This window comes from Thamnophis sirtalis, unplaced genomic scaffold (genome assembly GCF_051295495.1).
Source record: "Thamnophis sirtalis isolate CommonGarterSnake01/CBP01778 unplaced genomic scaffold, rThaSir2_p1.2 scaffold_11, whole genome shotgun sequence".
Classification (NCBI taxonomy): Eukaryota; Metazoa; Chordata; class Lepidosauria; order Squamata; family Natricidae; genus Thamnophis; species Thamnophis sirtalis.
In genome coordinates this window covers 24,072,044-24,094,276 of record NW_028261391.1, presented here as the reverse complement: position 1 = coordinate 24,094,276, position 22,233 = coordinate 24,072,044, and the positions used below count along the sequence as shown (strand labels likewise).

At 38.1% G+C, this 22,233-nt stretch overlaps 1 protein-coding gene across 4 annotated transcripts in view; it reads right to left on the bottom strand.

Annotated features, from left to right (window-relative positions):
* PLCH1 (phospholipase C eta 1) overlaps window positions 1–22,233 on the bottom strand; it is a 124,028-nt gene that overhangs the window by 82,172 nt on the left and 19,623 nt on the right. Inside the window, exon 1 of one of the 4 annotated variants that reach the window (XM_087725336.1) lies at window positions 9,463–9,754. The exons of the other annotated variants lie outside the window; for them this stretch is intronic. Coding sequence (XP_087581462.1) covers window positions 9,463–9,505 — 43 coding nt within the window. The 5' untranslated portion in view covers window positions 9,506–9,754. Of the gene's footprint in view, window positions 1–9,462; window positions 9,755–22,233 lie in introns of those variants that run through there. 4 annotated transcript variants of the gene reach the window in all.

Below are 22,233 nucleotides of genomic sequence, written 5' to 3'. Positions count from 1 at the left end.
CAGCAGGAGTGATAATCGTACCCGCACAAACATCTATGTTACACGCACTGATAACCCTATGAGTTTTAAATTGCTGAGGACCTAACTGTTTTCTATCAATTAATTCTCTGTCCCTGCTGTTCAGTTTAAATGTTTATCCAGAAAATCTGTGAATTTAATGCCAAGTAACTCAGTCCCTTTCTTGGATGGGTGCAAACCATCTCTTTTGTAAGGTTTTTCATTAGACCAGCTGCAGGCATCATGACTAATAAAACCAAAGCCTTCCCTTTTACACCACTCCTTTAGCCACACATTAAACTCTGCTACACACTGGTCCTTCCCTTTTTGTTCCTTATATACTGGTAAAACCTCTGAAAAGATAAGCCTACAACCTACACTACTAAGTTCATACCCTACGCTCTGTAAATCATTCTTCACAGAAAGTACATCTTCTTGGGACAGATCATTTGTGCCAAGATGTATAATAGCATCAACGTCAAGTCCTTACTTGCATTCTTGACTATCTTAAGAACGCCTCTTGTCTCTGCTGGCAGTAGCACCTGGCAGACACCTGATCTCTTTTAAAACCTCCATATCCTTTCCTAAATTTACATTCCTTATGATTGAATCACCAACCAGAAGTGACTTCTCTTTTTACATACCTTGCTCTTCTTGTGTGACTGATGTGTGATACCTGGGTCCCCATTTCACCTTTCCAAAGAAAGTTCTTCATTTTGGACCACAATCCCCTGCTTATTTGAGACATCATTATCACAATTACCTTGACCTGTCTCTTTAGTGTCCCCATTAAGGTCAGCAAGAGTGCTATATCTGTTATTCTGGGTCACAACAAAAGCTTTGTGTTTATGGTTCACAGCTCTCACCCTGCCAGATCCCATGGTTGTCCAGACTGCTCTTTTCCTGCAGGATCTTTGTGGTAGAGGGGGCTGATAGCGTGGCATCTCCACAGTGTGGAATGGCCAAATTGGACAGCTAATTTCTGCTTGGAGAGCAGAGATTAGAGATTCTAGATAGGTAATCTGTCTATGTAGATTAGTAATTTGTTTACAAAGGGGACAGTATTCAAATTTGAAAAGAGTACTGCAAAAGACAGGTGCAAAACAGCTATTATATTGAACTAAGCCGGTCATCTTGAAATAAAATAAAATCACAATATCAAGTGCACTAATCCAGAATGTATTATTGCTATTTTGGTTTATAGATATATGATTTGTGCGCCATTAGGTGCACGGGCTACTACCTATTCCTTTTTGTCTCTCTGACTCCCCCCTTGTAGCCAGTAGCTCCAATCACCAGCCTCAGGGAAGTTCAAATGAAATGGAGTTAAAGGGCCCCTACCTTTGTCTCTCTGACTCCACCCCTTGTAGAAAACAGCTCCAATCACCAGCCTCAGGAAAGTTTAAAAAAATGTAACTTTTTAAAAGTGTCATTGTAACTTTGAACGGTCATTAAACATAGTGTTGTAAGTCAAGGACTACCTGTATTCATACACACATGGCAAAAATTGAATATAATCCAAAAGCATGGTTGATTTCAAAAAAAAGATTGAGAGATACATGAAGGATATGAGATTTTCTGAAAGAGTGATAGTTCACTGTTTAATAGTGTCAAGATAGCACCTTAAAGATAGGGAGGGAGAAAAAATTAGGGAGAAAATAGAAGAATTTCGGAAGAGAACAGATAAATCCAACATGAAAAAGTATTAGAATGTACTTCTAAATGTGACTCATAAAGTTGCTTGCATGAAAAAAGAATAGAAATGTGTACATACAGTATCTATACATGTAGTAAGAATAATGCCAACATCCAAGATGGTGACTATTGAGGTCAGGGCCCTATGTGCCTTTTTTAGAGTTGCCCCATGCGGGTAGGAGGGAGAGGCCACCATGGATAGGTTTGGAACAATGGGGGGGATGTGAGAAGGATTCATGAAAGGGTTGGATCAACATGGCATGAAACTGCAATGTTCGAGGCCAGCATGGAGCCAAGAACTCCAGGGCCTGCCAACAAAGGAGGGACCGTGATTCCTTGCAGGAGCGAACATTTTCCCAGGGTGGGGCAGGGTGAGCCCTCACAATCACCTGGAGGGTGGAAGGCTGTAACGCTAACTAAATTTGCCTCACCTCGTGCCGAGTCTGTTACCGTGTAAAGGAGTTTTACTCTACTTGTGCTGTGGTCTCTTTCCTTGCGGCAGTAAGATCAGAACAGTGACAAATAATTTGTGCTGAAGCCAAAAAATGCTATGGAACAGGTAGGAGCACGCTTGCCATACTTGTTAGCATCTCCTGAAAGAAGCTGAATCTTTTCCTGGGCTTGCATCCAAGGAAAATACATATTTGAGGTAAGAAGATGCTAGCAACATGGCCACACCCAAACAATGCACATTGCACACTATTTGCTTCTGATCCAAACCACAGCACATCCCACATAGGAACGTGCTTAATTTTCACTATTATAACTCCATTCCATTTCTTTGAAGCAGTGCTTCTGAAGGTGGGCAAATCTAAGGTATGTTGACTTCAACTTTCAGAATTTTGGCTGGCGAGACAACTCTGGGAATTGGTTTTAAGAGTTGCCAAGATTGAGAACCACTGCTCTAAATGGAAAAGGGCAAGTAGAATACTGAATGAAAACAGCAGGTGCCACAATAGCAGATATAGAAGGCAATAATCAGAATGGATATTTTTGAAACTCAAAGCTCGGAGATGACCCCAAATAATAGAAAAATAGAAGACTGCTAAATAAAAACAGTAGGCCAGCAATAGCAAGTGTAGTAAGCAATTATTAGAAATAGATATTGATGAAACTCAAAGTTTGGAAATGGCCCCAAATGATAAATTAGTATACCTGTTCCTAGATACAGTATCAGCAATCATATGTATTTTTTTTATTTCCAAATTCACTTGCACCGGTATTTTTTTCAGACAATTGCCTCATCCAATGTTTCTCAACCTTGACAAATTTAGCGAGTTGGTTGGAGTATTCTGAGTTGAAGTCCATCCATCTTAAAATTCCGAAGGTTGAGAAATACTGGTCTCATCAGTTTATGAACTGAACAAACCAGTACACAAAAACTCACAATTTTGAAGCAATTTTCTCCTAGGAAATTCAGTGTATTGTATAACAATTTTTATTATAAAATCATTTTTCTATCATGAGTTTGTAGGCATTTTTCTTAACATACTTTTTTTCCTCTGGTTGTGAATGCATTAATTCTGAACAAGGGCCACAAGTTTCTGAATTGTTGAGGTGAAGAATGTCAGAACTATTCAGAAACCCTATTCATAATCACAACTTCATTTATAGTCAGTGAAAATAACCATGCTTCAAATCTCTTATCGCCATCCTGCTTTCTGGTTTTTATTCAGTGCAACTGACTTCTCAAGAAGGCAGTTATTAACCCCATTTAAATACTGAACTTTGTATGCTGACATTAAAAGCTAGCTATCTCAGAGCAGCCTGGAAATAACAGTTACCCATACAAAACAAAATAATTAGTGAATTATTTCAATATCAGGCCTGCGAAGCCCCAGCCCTGCAGTGGTATGAGACATGAAGGTGACAGGGGAAGAGATATTAAAACTTTGCTGCTCCTTCCACTCCCACTACATATTTGGACATATTTGTCAAATGTGAGAAGACAAAATCTTCAAGATGGTGGTCACGCTATCATGCTCAAGCCCTACCCCTTTGCATCTTTGATATCCATATATCAAAGGGGCAAAGCTTAAATCACAATATGTCTACTATCTTGTAGATTTTGAGACACTCTCCTCTCACACAGAAATATACTTCTTTCTCAGAAAGTGCCATGAGCAAACACAGAGAATTCACAAGGTTTCAGCCACAACAACTAAAAAAAGAAAATCTTGTTTAAAAACAAAACATGTAAATAACAGTACTTAGTGGCCATGTCAGTATGAGAACATCCACAAGCATTGTGTTGTCAACTTAAAGATAATATGTTTGGGACCAGACAGCCCAACTCTTCCCACGATCCTTTTTTTTTTCAAACTCTGAGTTAAAATAAATTGGGTATTTGGAAAAGTACAATCCAAAATATTGTCACTGTAAATGTTCTTCCTGTCTCTTCCTCTTGGGCACATAGTCACAGGGAAGAGATGAGCTTAGTGTCCAGGCAAATGTACAAAGGTTAGAGATGACTCAGACTATCCAATTCCAAATCATTTAAGTCCTTAAAGGTTTACTATCTCTTGAATTAAGTCTGGAAATTGATTTTCTAAAGAGTGAAAATGACATAATCTGATTGTATAGGCCAGGGGTGTCAAACTCAAAGCCCAGTGTCCAAATCTGTCCCATGGGGTACTTAGAACTGGACCACGGGGCTGCCCTTGAAACAGTGAAGGATTGGCCGACGGTGCTTCTGCCAGTGAAAACAGAGTGTGCGGCCCTCCCATGCCTTCGTTTTCTCTGACAGAAGGTTGCAGGAGGCCATGGCAGCTGAAAATGGAGCTTGAGAGCCTGTTTTAACTGGCAGAGTACTCGGGCCACCACAAGAGTGATATTGAGCTGGCCACACCCACCCCAGGCCCCCAGGTCAAACACAACCCTGATGTAGCCCTCCATGTAGTCAAATTTGACATCCCTGGTATAGGCAAATCCCTGACAACAGGGCCTTGGCTTGGTTTTCAAAGGCAGCTCACACAAAAAGTAGTAATCGATTTTACTATTGACCCCCTAAACACCTCATACAAATGACTTATTATGAAAATAAAAATGGCAAGGAAATAATATCCATATATCAGTGTATAGATAATGTTCTTATTTGGGGAATTAAAATTATTCATTCTTGGCCATCTTGTAGCTCAGTTGCATGAAGAAAAATCCACTCCACACCAAGAATTTGAAAGAATCTTAATTTCTTGGCAAAGGAAAAAAAGTTACCTTTGTTCCATCAAACTGAATGAGAATTGTTAAGAGAAAAATGGAAAAGAATTTTTAGTCCAATGTAAGAAGTACCGTTTTTGAAATATGGATAACCTCTACAGATTTAAGGAATGATTTGGAAACAATCTCATTTGCTTTTAGAATTGTGACTGCATTTCTGTAGGGTTGAGTCCTTCTCCTTGGCCTTGAGTTTGCTCTGCTCTAATACTGGGAAAGGTGGAAGGAAAAAGAAGAGGATGACCAGCCAGGTGGACTTAATCATAGTGGCAATGAGTATACTATTGGGATACTTAAAAGAATAGCTTAAGGATAGATCTTCATGGAGAAAATGTGTCTATATGGTCTGCTCAGACTTGATGGCAAACAATGAATCTATAAAATATAGATATTGACTCTAAACTCAATCGTCTTTCTTCCTGTCCCCAACCTGCTTTTTAAATCATTAAGAAGCTTAAGCCAATCAAACTGGTTTCATTTTTCATTGGGAAAACTAAATGAAGATTTTTAGTGCTTTTTAAAAATACATTTTAGAGGTAACTCAGTTCCAAATATTAACCAACTTGGTAAATTTGGCCATTGGTTTGGCCAATCTCCAAAGCAAAAATACACACATCTTTCTTCCACAAAAGGTTATAAAGTAAAATAAAACAACAATTACCATCATTTTAGGAGAGAGAATAAGAGGGAAATACACAGCAGGCTGTGAAGAAATGGTTGGGATTGACAATACCCAGTAAGCTAAGGTTAAATGTTATCAAAATACTCAGTGAAAATGCATTTGCATAGCACCTGAAGACTTTCCACCCAGTAAATGTCATGAATGAGCTTCTAAAGCATTATTAGATTTGCAGAGAAAACGGGAAGATAAAGTCTGGAACATTTTTATCGTGGGGTGAACTGTCATAATGTCACAGAGAGAAACAAGGTATTATCTAAGCATTCTAAAACTGTTCTCTTCCAATGTGACTCGCTCCATTCATTGATCCAGGAACCAACTCTCTTTGTTCCTTTTTCAAGATTTCCTTTCAATCATGAGGACTAGAGAGTTCATTTATTTTTTAAAAGGACAAATCAAATGAGACAAATGGATGAGTGGGTCTGCTGTTTTCATCCAACAGAGAGACATCTCTGCTCTATAATTTGTGACATGATCAAGAGCACTGCAGTTTCTAGATTATATATATATATGCAGTACGAGGCAGTTGAACAAAGAACCCATTTTTTCTTTTTATCTCAACTCTAATGTAAGTTACATGAAAAAAGAAAAGAAACAGATGAGGAATTGGTCTCTGATGGAGCATAATATCGGGCATCAATCAAACACTCCCTTGGTCTTTCACTAGTAAAGAGAAGAATGCCTTCTGATGGTTAATACATCTGTTTTAAAGGAGTTAAAGGTAATAGGGCAGGTATGGTGAGGAATTTGAGGGCTTTCAGTTGAAAGCTACAGTAAAGATATGTTCATACATAGCCATGCTTTGCTTAACCACAGTTTCAGTAAGCCACAATTGGTTGTAAATCACAGGTGTTTGTTTTTTTTAATTCCTGGTAGCACTGAAAACCGGGGTGAAATGCTACTGGTTCGCCCAAACCGGTAGTAAAAATACTACCGGTTCAACTGAACCAGTAGTAAAAAAAAATGCTGCTGGTTCAGGTGAACTGATATTTCCGATGATCAGCTGTGATGCGGAATTTATATTAGCTAATAAGCTAATCTTCATTACTTTAAAACAATCATTATGAAGTGTATAATCCTGCCCAATGCTTTTACTTGTATAAGTAAAATGAAATGCAGCACTTCTGTACATAGATCTGATTTTTAACATGTCATGCAGAGAATATGGTTTCAGGAAGCGCTTTCTCAGATTTTCTAAAAATCTGGCAGTATTTTTATATAGTAATTTAATCAAACTAACCTTTTCCTTCAAAGGCTCTCTTTCATAATTGTCCTTTTCATGTTAGCTAACCAAAACGTCCTGCGTAATCTAGGCAATAGTAGCCCTTCAAAGTCATTAGGACATATTGCTAGCAAGAAAAAGTTGTATATCAATATTAGCTGTTTAGTGAACAGAAGAAATGTTTTGTTGAATGTACATAGAACATTCATACAGAAATACTTTTCAAATACTGTGTTGAACAGGTGGGGCTACCTTAGGCCACAAACGTAATATGGTACAATTGCTAAAATAATGGATTAGAACACAGAAAATATGGATTCAAGTCCATTCTTAACTACAGAGAGTCCTTTTATGATGATAATCATTCTGTCCAGAGGTGGGTTGCTGCCGGTTCGCCCCAGATCAGGCAAACCAGTAGCGGCAGCAGTGGGAGGCCACCTGCCCATGCGCAGAAGTGTCATGTGATTACACGAGCGTGCATGCGTGAACCGGTAGTAAAATAAATTGCAACCCACCACTGATTCTGCCTCTCAGCCCAGCCTACCTCAAATGATTGTCATTAGGGAGATAAAATGAGTAAAAAAAATGCCCAGTCAGCTACCTTGAGCTCCTGGGGAAAAGTGGAAAATAAAATAAATAGTGTGGTATAAAAAATCTCCCCCTCTCTTAAAATCAAACTACATTTAGTAAGCAAAGCAAGCCAGTATTAGCCAAATGCTCTTCCCGGGTAGCTACATAAACAATGATTATTCACCTATAATGACCAGATGCATGATTATCAATAAATATGTGACATCAGTTGTAATTATTAATTTAGTTCCTCGGTCCAGTTATGGATAAAAGTAGGTACCAGTGACGTTCATTAGGCTTTCAGCCTCACCCTTCACTTATGTATTAGTCATCAGTATCAGGATGACATGATGGAAAAGAGAATGTCAATTACAAAAGAAATGGGAGTTGAATCAGATTACTATCCACTTTGCTGACCCTATCTATTTGAGGAATAACCCCATTCAAGTTTAGAAGGGAATGTAAGTCATTCAGAATATGCTGAATAATTGGAGAGACATAGAGGTCAGTCAGTTAGTAATAAAGTGAAGTTAAAGAAAGAGAAGACTGAAAAAGAGGAATCCCAAAGATGTTCTCATCAACCATTAGTACCTAGATAAAAGGATGATCAGATGTAGAGATCATTGGCTATTGCTTTCTCCACAAGTGCATTATGTGTGTCCTTCTAAATTGGAGTGTCATGTATAATAATTCGGACCTGTGACTTTAATGTGACCCAAATCTTCCTTCGTCTTTATTTGAGGGGAGGGTATGAAGAGATAGATGAACAAGTGGTTATTCTACCTGATTCTTACAACAAGTCTTAATTCTTAATAAGCAAGATCCTTTATCTAAAGAAGTCTGTAGTCAAAGCTGGCACTGATTATTACTGGATAGCAGTAATATACAATTACGTAGATAGTTCACTTGTTACATAGGGAGTAGTTTTCTTCCACGGAATAGAAAAATAAATCTGACCCATTCATCTTTATTACTGTATTATTATTCATCCCATCTTTATTTTACTTCAACACGACAACATATATTCCTAACATTTCCAACTTCTATTTTCCCAACTACAACCTTGTGCAAGGCTATTGTGCCAACACTCCCCCCAAAAAATTTTTCTCATAGCACATGATATATTATTCATCTTTTGTATTTGGACAGAACTTTAGATTTATTTTATTTTTAAGAGACTTGTGGGTATCTTTAAAACGGAAAAACATTATGTCAGATTCTAGTTGTGAAAGTGTGATTTCCCAATAGCCCAAAATTCCATACCTTGTCTTGACCAAGAAACAGTAAGGGAATCTATGTTATGGATAATAAGTAGAATCAGATATAATATTAGTACCGTATCACAATGTACTTCTAAAATTAAATTGCCTATTTTTCCAGCATAAAGCAACGTTCAAAGTGTTTAGTTAATTAATTCATCCAAAGTGCATTTTGAAAAAAACAAACTTTAGTGTAGATTGATATCTTACCAATTAGAGAAAGTTAAATATAAATAAGAATGAACAAATAATGTACAGCATGAGAGTGGCTGGAACCTTATACACTTTTATCTTACATACTACTACATTTAACAGAGTGTGAAAGGCACTTTTGTCTTGCTTTTGGGAAGATTCAGAGCTTTTCCCTAAAACTGCAGCTTAAATGCCACTCTCTACCAGACACCAGAGATTCCCTTGCTCCTCTAAAGAGGTTTGTTAAGAGGAAAGAGAATGCCGCATCTTGCAGGGAACAGAAAAAAACAAACAAACTGGTGACTCCTTTATGTATGAACAGAAGTGTCTGCTATTTGCATGTGGAGATCTTTAGATTTATTCCTACGTCAAACAAAAGGAAATGTCTAAAGATATCCAGTCCTTAAAGTATTAAACGATACTGACAATAATTTCACAACTCACTACCATGATCAAATGTACATACATAGGAACACAACACTCAGTCAGATGACAAATGTTAGAAAGCAACTTAAAAACATGTAAAGTACACGTTTTAAACAAGCATGTATTTTTTTATTCTAAAAAGGTAATAGATATGCGTAATATCTTTAGAATCAGATATAAAGTCTCTACAAGATTTTTAGAATCCTTACCTTTTTCTGGGCTAAGGTTTTTATATACTTCAAGGTCTGCCATTAATTTGTTTACTGATAGTCATTATTGGTCAACAGAATCAAAATTATTCCTGAAGCAAAGCCCAGATTCACATGTCCAGGGTTAATACATTTGCAGTGCCATCCTGGCAAGTATTAAAGAACTTTGACAATCCTGCCCACTGTGAAACGTAATGTAATCATGTTATCCATAGCATGGATTCAGGAGAATTAAAGAAATCCACAAGGTGATCCTGAACAACTTTGCTCCAATCCACAATTGGGAAAAAGAGAAAGAATTCCCAGTCTGATCAGAAACCTTGGAAGGCTCTGCTTTCTGCAGCTGTTCTTGTGGAAATGCAGGACCACTTTTGGTATGAGACATGCATGCACAGTGCAGTGCTTAAAATCCTCAAGGCATCAAATGTGCAGGAAACATTGTGGGGAAGCTGCAACATCAAGAGCAAATCCACGGTGCACCAGAAAGAATAAACTACCATCACCTTCTGGTTATTCAGAGGGGTTCTGTGGGGAGGGTGGAGTGACGCAGGATGATTGCTGAAGATGAAAAGAAAGCCGAATCCATTTCCTACCCTCATCTATCTCAGCATCTCTGGCTGAGGAAATTCATAAAGTGGAAGGAAAGCGAGACTGTCACTCCAAGAGTTGTATTTACAACACAGAGGTGAGCATTCAATGCCCTCAGAGCCCTACTGGGAATATATCAGGAGTAACAAATAATGTGATTACTGTTTGTAATTAGGCAGCACTTCATGCTGCGTTGAACTCTGAATGGGAATTGCAAGGGCATCATTAAGTTCACAGTGTTTTGCTTGGAGAATAGGATCCCTGAATGAAGAAGGCAAAAATTCAACAGGTTTCATGTTGGACAAAATGTGAACATGTATTTGCCCACAATGTAGGCAATATCTTGACAGAGAATTACACCGATTCAAGTCTTTGACACCACAAACACACATACGGAATGTATTGTCTTCCATAAATGCAGATCTTTGAAGTGCACAACCTGCCGTTCTGGGGTGTTTCTTTTTTCATTTCCGGATTTAGAGAAAGCTGCTGTATGAAAGCAGCAACAGCAGAAGATAGTTTATTAGCATATCAGTTGATCAGTTGCATTTAAACAGGATATCAATCCAGGCACATTTCAGAATACAAGAGTCAAGCTCTTTTGAAAATAATTAACACACCACTTTAGATGAGAGTCTAGCATCTCTACACATATTCTCCATATAACTCTTTGGCCAGATCAAGATACTTCACTGATTTAAGATACTTCTGGTTCTTGTGTCTGTTTTTGCAGGGTGTTGACAAGACTATAAAGATTAGATGCATTAAAGAACCCTCCCTCGATCCCATCTTCCATCGCCATGCTGAATGAAGATGATACTAATAAATGGACCATGTTAGATACCTCTGGGGACCAGCAGACTTGCAAAAGCTAGTGTCCCACATCCTTACCCTGGCCAAATTTCTTAAAATAATAGAGGCAGAGATTAGAAACATTAGTAGTTCTGAAGTATCCAGCTTTATCCAGCTGATATAGTCTCTTTTTACCTGAAAGGAACACTCTTCAAGAAAGAAGAGACAGGAGGAGGGAATCTGAACATAGAGAATAATCCTGTGAAATGGGCATGGTCATATTGCAGTTCAATGTTCCCAATTTTAGCTAAACTTATCCTAGAAATCCCATCAGCCCTGCCACATAAATGTGCCTATGACACATTTCTGCATGTATATACCTCTGTGTCTATACACTTCCAGAAACCACACACAGGAGCCACAAAATATAGACACAGGATGAAAACCAATAAATATATAGAAATACATGGATATTTCTTCCCTCCTTCCAGGAGGGAGGGAAGAAGGGAGATACAGATGGGAAACTACACAATATAAGGAAGAAAAAAGGAAACAGGCAGGCCATGCCCAACCTAGCTCCGTGAAGAGAAAAAGGTCACAATATGTCACAAGACGACAATGTGACACTGTCCGTTTGATACCTGTGATATAGACAATGTGAAGAGGCAACAGATGATGAATGGAAGAGATAAAAGAAAAATGTACCCTGGTTGGCATCATTGAAAAGATTAAATTGACTAGGCAATGCCCTCTGTAGCCACATCTGATTTTCAAGCAAATCTTCAAAAGCATCAATCAACAGTGTCTCTGCACCCATTTGCATAAAATACTAATTATTTTGTTTTCACAAACATTTCCATATTTAGAAATGAATAGAAGAGGGCTTCCACCACAATTCAGATAATTTCTTTCAAATATTTATTCTGGGCAGCACTAAATGTACTCACCTTGGACAAGAAAACTTTGCATTGGTGAACACCTTTGTTGTCACTGCACAACAACTAGTAATTTCTTATGTCTAATCTATATTGAACTTCTCAATTTTTCTCATCCTATTACACATATAGCTTATTCATAATTCTGCTCGACTAGAAGTGCTTCCAAACCATCTAACAGTTTTTGCCTAAAACACGCACAACCATAACTCTTTCCTTGTGACTCTTTGTTCCTTCATTTCTTACAACAGTTTCATTTTTTTTCTACTTATAGTACCATAGTTTCACCTTTTTTAATTATTTGACCCTTATAATTACAGAAATCTATTCAACTGGATTTGAGTACAACTATTTTTTTTTAGTTTAAGCCACCAATTATGACCATAATCATATTCATGCATAGAAGGATACATTTTAAAATGCATATTATTATCTTGATTTTGTAGAACTACAGCGTCAACAAACCAAAGAAGATAAAGTTATATAGCTTAGTGGAATAAAAATACCACAGAGATAGAAGGACTTAGGTTTAACCACAAACTTCTCTATATATCTGACTATAGGAAATCACATTAAGTCACTATGTCTCAAAGCAGATTTTAATAGATGATTCTTTGGTCCTTCTATATACAAACAAGAATAGTAACATTCTTCCCATATACTGCCTTTATCTTGATTTGCTTTGTAGTTTTCTACACAATGAGTTTACAGAGGCCAGTATCCTATATGATCTTCATACATTCCTTTCTAATATTGTTTGTTCCTATTTGACATAATTGATTACTTTCTGACCTACTTGTGTGTGCATATATGCTTCTGTCTCAGGATGATGGTAAATTGAGACTTACCAAAAACTAAGTTAAGAATGGGCAACATGGAATTTCTAACTTCAAATATAGCTGGGAACACTAGGAGCTCTATTTGATCCAACTTCCATTTATTCCTTCAGTTATTTGTGTGTGAGAGAATTTCTTAATTAAAAAAAAATTAAGGTAAGCTTCATATGCATTCTTCCAAGACAAAAATGATAGGTGAATGCAACTTAGGACTTTAAGTTTCTCTATTCCCCCAACTCAAAAAACCAGGTAAGAGTTGAAACACACTGGACAGCTTGGAGTCTTTAAGAGGGAATGGCCTCATTACAGTACTTTGTACTCTTAGTGCAGGAATTGTATGCCTGGTCATGATCACTACAGCAGATATTTTATAAGAATGGAAGCCTCTCATCTCAACAACTCAACAACTATTTTATGAGAATGCCACAAAGAGGGCCTGGAGGCTTTTGAAACACATCTTGATGCTTCCCTAATGAAGCCACAACACTTCAAAGTTCACATGTGCAGTGGTCATATGATTCTAGAAAAAAAATGGTTCCAGCTCCCTCCCTCTGCCCATCTGCACCACACTTGCCCTGCCTGCCGCTCACTGATTGGCTGGCTCACCAATCCCCCCACCTGCCTCTAAGAATCCTATCTAAACCTTAAAGTCTTAAAGCTGTCAAGTTTGAACACCCCTGGGGTTTTTTTCTAAAGGGTTAGGGGTGCAAGGGTCTTGTAACTTGACAGCTTTAAGACTTGCACACTTCAATGCCAGCGTTTCTGAGCCAACATTTTGGTTGCTAAGCAAGAGCATTGTCAGAGTTCCTGAGCCAACATGACTGGAGGAGGAATTCTGGGAGTTGAAGTCCACAAGTCTTAAAGCTGTCAAGTTTGAACACCCCTGGTTTTTTTTCTAATGGGTTAGGGGTGCAAGGGTCTTGTAACTTGACAGCTTTAAGACTTGCGTGCTTCAAATGCCAGTTTTTGAGCCAACATTTTGGTTGCTAAGCAACAGTGCTGTTAAGTGAGTTTCACCACATTTTACAAGTTGGCCATGCCCACCCAGTCACATGACTGCCAAGCTACTCCTACCCGGTCACATGGCTGGCATGCCACTGCCACCCAGTCACATGGCCAGCAAGCCACTGCCACCCAGTCACATGGCCGGCAAGCCACTCCCACAAAGCAGGCCACACCTACAGAAGAGGTTCAAAAAAAAATTGAAACCAACCACTGGATTATAACTCCAATCCTTCCTTGCCCAATGATGTTGGGATGATGAAAATTGGATCCAATAAATAGGATAGAAGAGAGGAGATAGTGAACTTGTCCTTTGGACTGAAACAAAAATAACACAGTAATATTGAAGTTTTTATTTAACTATTTTGTTCTTTCTGTCTCTGACACTGGAGAAGCCAGAATGAATGATTAAATGAATTCATTACTTTTATGATCTAGTGATAATCAAATTCTACTCAATTTCCCATTATGTGAAACCTAGTATTTCACACAGCTTTTCAATATTTAGCATTCATAACCAAGCATCAGCAAAATTTTAGATTTCATTTGTTAAATCAAGATTTAAGTGCATTTATTTATTTGTTTGTTTGTTTGTTTGTTTGTTTGTTTGTCTTATATGCCGCCCACTCCCGGAGGACTCCGGGCGGCTCACAAAAGACAAGGGAAAGGGGGGAACGAGACAAAGACAACATATTAAAAACAAAACCAACATTCACAATTTCCGTGGAGGTAGATGCTTCTCAGCTCCCTCCAGCCTGCTGGAACAGCCAGGACTTGGTGGCTTTGCGGAAGGCCGGGAGGGTAGTAAGGGTCCAGATCTCAATAGGGAGCTCGTTCCAGAGGGCCGGAGCTGCAACAGAGAAGGCCCTCCCCCGGGGAGTCACCAGCCGACATTGGCTGGCAGATGGAATCCGGAGGAGACCCAACCTGTGCGATCTAATTGGTCTGAGAGAGGTAATCGGCAGGAGGCGGTCTCTCAATTATTTGTTAAAATAATGCACTTTTTAGTTTTAATTTAATTTCTTCCTTAGAAGAAAGCCAGCACACAATTCTTTTCCCCTCTTCCCCTCTTACTTTATTAAAAGTAATGAATTTAACAAAGAATGTTCCTAGATTTGTAAAATAGATTTGAAATGTTAAAAACAGCAGGTGAACTTTTCAGAATAATTAACTCCATACTTCCAATTAATATGTCCACAGCATACATTAACTAATGTATTAGAGAAATGACTTTCTTTTTATATACCAAAATCTTTTGTAAAATGTTGAGAACTTCAAAAGTGAATGGCAGCCAATTCTAAAAATCAACAGAGCCATTTTGCAGATGAATTGATATATATCTTTACATATATAAACATTTAAAACAAGCTTTAATACATTCTGGACATGTCTACATTACTTAATTTAATGCAGCTACCGGCAATGACTTTAATTTTTTGTACTTGAAACTGGATTTAACTGAGAGAGGTGGGCAATTTCTCGCACAGAATATGTGGGCACTTTAGACAGTTGTTTGTTTTTTTTAAGGAAAAAACTCACCTGGCAGACATACAAACTATGTATGCATCTCTCACATGTGTTCTACTTTGGCTATTGGGAATAGGAAAATGACACAATTGCTTCCCCAGATTCTTCAAAACAAGAATGATTATAATGATGGACAGCAATTCTTCACGTAATATAAAACAGCCTTCCTAATGGAAAAAGTTTCTCCTAACTAATAATTCTTTGAGTTGTAATTTCAACACAATGGGGAGGAAGGATATTTTGTTAGAGAATGTTATTATAATGAATTGTTTGTATTTCCTTTTCTTCTGTTTACTCAAAGAACTAACAAAGGGCTTCACGTAGAAAAGAAATGCATAGAAACACAGGATTGTACCTTTTACAACCATCATGACATACAACCATACAGCAGGCTCCATTACAATCATATGTCTAGACTCTGGCACTACCTGTATACTACCAGTAAACAAGATTCTTGGTGCCAATGAAAGCAGAGACTGATGATCACAACTTCCATGTTGGAAGTGAGGTGAATGTGAGGAAAATGTTTTTGTCCTCCTTCCCAGCCATGTGACTCAGAGCAATCTTAAAGGATTGGGAAGAATTCCAAAGCCATATTCTTCCCGTCTTCCCTGTTTTGTTAATTTAAATATTTGCCCTAGATCAGTGGTTCCCAAACTTGGCAACTTTAAGACTTGTGGACTTCAACTCCCAGAATTCTTCAGCTAGCTCTTTTGGCTGGAGAACTCTGGGAGTTGAAGTCCACAAGTCTTAAAGTTGCCAAGTTTGGGAACCACTGCCTTAGATGAACCAATACAAGAATGTTATCGAGCTGGATGACTGGAAATAATAAAAATGAAAAGAATAGAAAAGAAAACCCCCTGACAGAAGGCCTAAGGTGCAAACAGAAACATAAAAACCAAAGCATAGTTGAACTATGAAAAAATCTAGTTGTTAAATAGCAGGCACTTTATGTTTCAGCCAAGAAGGGCTTTTCATAGGGCAACTTCCACACACAAATTTTGCTTGTATTAATTTTAAACAGAAGTGAGGCACACCCAAATTTATCCAATCCATTCACTGCAAGGTGTGGAGCATATGGAAGGAAACTGTATACTATCCTGAAGAATCCTGTTATGAAAATAGTGACAAAATTATTTGATATCTCTCTTTCTCTTTGGTTGATATGTATGACAATTTTTCCTTCAGGGCAGACAGAATCTCCCTGGAGAAACAGATAACTACTATGACAGCCTGAATGTTTGTGACTAGAAATTTGTTAAGATCAGAATATTCGTATCATGCAAAAAGTGATAGGAACATTTTTTTCTAATAACATTAGAGCATAATAAAGAATCTTCAGGCAGTTTTTCAGTCATAAAACGTTTGAGCTTAACAAGCACAGACTGTGCGTTTATTTAGTGCTCGACCAGGTTTTTGTGGACAGTAACATTCTTCTTTTTGAGATATTTGCTGGCCCCTGCCGGTAATATTCAAAAGCGTTCTCTCATTCCAGAATATGTTATCCAGTTGGTAAATCTGTTCTGGCAGGCACTATCCATCCATACTTATTTTTCCTTGCAATCTGCAGATGTAGGAGAGGAGGCTACTCTCAATTGCAGAAAATTACAGTTCTGACATCTGTCTTGGTCCTTTCCACTTTGAAAGGTTGAATGAAAAGATTGAAATAACAGGGATGACTTTTTCTTGAGAAGCTGAGGGTGATTCAGGCTGTGTCATTCTCTCAGGCAGCAATGGTCTTTGAACAGACCATCTGCTCTTTGTGATCAGAATTGGGACTGGAATTGAAGTTGCAAATCATTGTGGTTTTAACTCAAGGCACCCACATGATCATTTCACTCAAAGACCACCCAACTGGTACTCTCAGTTGCAATCATTAAGAGACCATGCAGGTCATTAATCAGAACACAAGGATGCCTCAGAAAGTGAGGGAACTACAACTCCCCACCTGCCTATTTCCCTCTCCATCTAGGCCAGTGTTTCTCAACCTTGGCAACTTGAAGATGTCTGGACTTCAACGCCCAGAATTCCCCAGCCAGCGAATGCTGGCTGGGGAATTCTGGGAGTTGAAGTCCGGACATCTTCAAGTTGCCAAGGTTGGGAAACACTGATCTAGGCTACTCTGCACAGCAGTACTCGACCACAGCATCTGGTGTGAAGTGGAGGCCCAGGGCCTTCAGCAGTCTCATTCAATTGTCACTGCCCCAGGCTCCTACTTCAGTCCTAGTGCCACTCACAAAGTCTGCCTCACACTGTTCTCTGAAGTATGGAAGCCTTGGGGAACTGCGTGATTGCCCCCATCACTCGGCGCTCCCAAGGATCAACCACACATTGCTTATCTTCAGGTGGTTTTCTCCTGCTGTGGAGAAGCCCATGAGGCCTATCGGAGGAAACCAGACCTTCACACCAGGCCTTCTTTCCTAAATCCTGTTCGCATAGGGCTTTCAGCAGATCTACAAGAGTTTGCACAAGGTTTCCCTAAGGGTATGAATGCTAAGAATCCAAATTTTGATCACATGACCAAAGGACCACTGCAATGGTCATAACTTTGAACAGGAGTGGTAACTCTTTTGATTTAGCACCACTGTAATTTGAAATAGGCATTGAACGAATAGTCATAAATTGAAGATAGTAGAGCTATCATTTATTTATTTTATTCATCCAATATATTTGCTGTCCATTTCATAGTTCAGGCAACTAATATTAGGAAGGCAATAAAGTTATTATATAATTTGTCTCACCTACATATCTCTCTCATTATCTAAGCATCACTGGTTCAGACAATTTGATTTCAAGGGAACAAACTTGCTCCTAGATTGCCAAAAGCCCATTCAAAAAAAAAAAGCATGGATTATGCCCCCAAAGTAGTAAATCATCCATTTAGGCAGTAAACTGAAAAGCATCCCTCCCCTGCTGGTTTTTTACCTCCATACGACCTATTGTTGGTATCTGAATTTCCCTGCTTTAAGAATTATTAGTCCTAAAGAAAAATTTCTATAAATTATACTCTTTTAAAGCTTGTTGTGCCTGCTTCCTTCACAAGTATTAAGCTTATCTTTGAGAAAGTAGTCAGTGTATTCCTTCCCCAGTCTTATTCCTTGCAAAGATCCTCTCTTATTAATCTCCTCTTTGTCACCCTCTCATCTTTCTAAAGAGTACTGGCTGTACAATATGCTCTTCAAATTTCAAATAGGCCCACCAATCCAAACTCATTAGAAAGGGGTTTCTCAGATGTTGTGTTCCCGTGACCCATAAAATAATAAATGAATCTATGTAACCGTCCACATGTAAAAATAAAACTGACAAAATGCTCTGACAAGACACTTGTCAGGCAGGTAGGGATGCAATCTGGCATCCCTACCCTATCCAGCTGTTACTATGCAATCTAAGCTCAGACATTCAGTTTTGGATTGCTGTCAGAACACAATTTTTGTGATGGCATGTGGGAATGATCATGGAACAGGAAGAAGATGACCATGGCCATATAAGTGAACTGAGTCCAAATACCACAGGGGAGGACCCTCCCTAATTTATTGGACTGTGAAGATGACAGGAGAGGAAGATTTCAGACTTTCAGACTTACAAGATCAGTCTAAATATCGATGTCAGTCTTGAAGGTACACCAGGCAAGAAGCACACCTAGAAGTAATAGCTGTAACTGTATTGTGAAACTATATCAACAGAATCTTGTAAGTCTGAAAGTATATCTCTTCCTCACGCACATTTGCATGCAAGAAACTAAGGAGGTTCCTTTGTGAGAGCTTGCCGTATGCAGTTGTGCATATTCTGTGGGCTCAATTGCCTCTTACTTATCTATTGTCTAGTCTGCTGCACCTCCTTCTATCGGCCAAAGTCATTCTCACATATCATTACATTCCTATAGCCAGGACTTTTCTTCAGTAGCCTTTGTGCTTATAGCAATGGCTCCTTCAACAGCTCCAAACCACTATTTGGTGCTGCACAAAGAGGATCCGGCGATGGCTGAGGTTTACTGTCCTAGTCTCATTTTGCCTCTCTTCCAGGGGCAGCTTTTCCTGGGTCCTGGAGCTGAGCTCACCTGCCCCTTCCAGGCACCCCAGATAGGCTGGCTTCCCTGTAAGGAAGCATCACCTTCTGCAAGGAGTAAAAGAAGCACAAAGCTCAGGCTGCCTAGAGAGGTCCAAAAGTTGTGACTCATCATTTGAGTTCTCTTACATAAAGTACCCACGTATAAAACAACAAGATCTGCAACACATTCTAATGATAGTTTAAATCAACTACATGTAGTCCTCAACTTAAAACAGTTCTGTCACATTCTGAGATGTTATTTAGTGACCATTTAAAGATACAACGGCACTTTAAAAAGTGACTTTATGACAATTTTTCACACTTATGACCATTGCAGCATCCCCATGATTTATATCTGGATGCTTGACAACTGACTCACATTTATGACGGTTGCAGTGTTCTGGAGTTATGTCACCCTCTTTTGTGACCTTCTGACAAGAAACATCAAAGGGGGTGCCAGATTCTTTTCACAACCCTGTTACTAATTTAAAAACTGCAGTGATTCATTTAACAAATGTGGCACGAAAAGTAACAAAACGGGGCAAAACTCAAATTTCAAGTGAGAAATTAACAAATTAACACATTTCTTACTTAGCAAGATAAATTATGGGCTCAATTGTAGTCATAGGTTGAGGACTACCTGTATAGGGATATACTGTAGTTAATTCTAATAACCAGAAAAACAGCAGGTGCTGGCATGCCAGAGCATGATTGATTTAACATGACAGGATCCTAAGATTGCTCGGTTCGCTCAATATTGATGCATCCAAGGAAGGGATCAAAAGAGGACAACCATCTTCAGCAAAGTGAATTCAGGACTATTTTGTAAAATTTATTTGTCAATCAAAAAAGTTCACCACTAGGTGAGGAATGAAACGAATGGCAAACAATTATGTTTCCAGCCCTGTTCTCACCCACCCCAAAATCCCAGAATCAATAAAACAAATTTAGCTGTCTGGAAAAATCATGTCCTCTTTCCACTTAATGTTAGGATAGATCTCACATAACTGAGACTGAAAAAAATAAATCAACCAGGCGTCATTAGCTTCATATGAAAACAAGTTAAGTTGCAACTCAAAATGTTATTAATTATTAAGTTCTAAATGTATGGTTCCAAATAAATTAATATTCAAACAAACAGATCAGCCATCTGCAATTTAGCAACCGCCAGGCATTCTGGGCCTGCAAAATTGTTGCCCAGAAGCCTGTTCATAGCAGGGAGCTGGATAGTTCTGTTACATGATTAAGACTAGTGGGAGAGTTCTCTGTGGCCAATTAGCAGATTTTAAAATTATTAACATATTCTGGTACAGAGGGATTTGCCACTAGCTACTCTTCAGCAGGGAACCTAAAAGTTAAGTGTGAGTTCACACATATTATACCTCCTACATATACATTTCAAGTCCCTATGGACACACTATCTCTTTAGAAAATTATGGACTAAAAATAATTAATTTTAGAAACTAGCAATGTAATTGGGAGGGAAGTAATCATTCCCAATGATAATAGTTTTCAAGACTTTCTAACCGTATGATTGAGAAGTCGTTCTTAGTAGAATTAAAGAATCATATCACTGAGGTATTTTGATCATTTTCCCTTTTTTTGCTAAGAAATCCAAATTAAAGCCTCTCAGACAGATGGGCGTCTAACCTCTAGGTGAAAATATTCAGTGAAGGGGAACTCATTACTTTTCTGGTTTACTGCATTTATTCTCAAAATGCTCTGACTGTTAATTGTTTTTCTAACCTTCAGTTGGAATCTGCCTTCCTATTATTTAAATCCACCTGTAATCTGTAATGAGAGAACATGTCCTTATTATCTACTTACTATGAGAAAAAACCAAAACTTCTAATTCTCTTATTTCTCCACATATACATTCAAACACACCAACCTCTCATTAGAGAGCAGCAACAATGTTTTGAAAATATAGAGAAGTTCCAGGTTTTCAGTTAACTGCCAGGCCACTATTTTTTTTAATCTCCTTAATCCACCTTAGTTGTTTCAAAAACTTTCCATATCTTACTCTCATGTAATAAAAAATGAGATGCTAATCTCATATCTGCAGTCTTCTCTACTTCTGCCATTAACCTGGTGAATATTATGTTTCCAAGATGATAAGAATTTGAATTAATATATGCTAATTGTAATTCTAGCTTCAGCTATGGATATTAGTTTTTGCTCCTTTTTATATTCATATCAAAATTAACATGAAATCAGGTTTCTGCTGCAAAAAAATAAAATAGGGATCAGATAGGCAAAAAATTAAATAACCTACCCTTTTTAACCCAAAGGAAAGACAACAATTGCATAAAAAACTATTATTGTTAATAGCAAGCAAGCAAGTACTTACATTCATATAAAAATAATAAAAATAAGCATATTTTTTTTTCAATTTGATACGTTCCATCTGAGTTGGGCTACAGATCTACCTGGCAGCTGCATTCCCAACATCTGGAGAGCATAAGCTCGGGGATCCAAATTTCTCTAGGCCACATCATTGGATCAAGTCAACAATAGAAGATATGAAAATATGTAACATTCAACTGGCTTGAATAAAATTCCATGGCAAAGACCATTTGCCAAGGACATTTCTATACATCAAAATGAGATACAGATTCAAATCAAAGTCAATTTATGCAAATAATCTGTGGTTCACATACAAACTAAACCATAGTTTGCTTAAATGAATAACTCATAATATACTAGATTTACACCATACACTAAGTTAAATCCATGAATTAAATGTCAGTACATTGTGTGAGCCTATTGAATTATACTTTATTCAGAAACCACGATCTGCAACGCCAGTGGGTGTAAGTTTCAACTATCACTGCCAAAAGCCATCAGCATACCACTTGCACAGGAAAAAAGAATGAAGTCAAGTTCTGTAGTAATTATGGGGGAGAAAAGAAGAAGAGCATTCAAGTGCTTGTAATGGTCTGTGAGAATTACTTTAGCAGATAAAAGGAAGCACTGCAATATAGACAAGCTTTGTGCAAAAAGTATCTTAGCCCCCAGAAGAAAAGAGGTACAGGAAGCGTCTT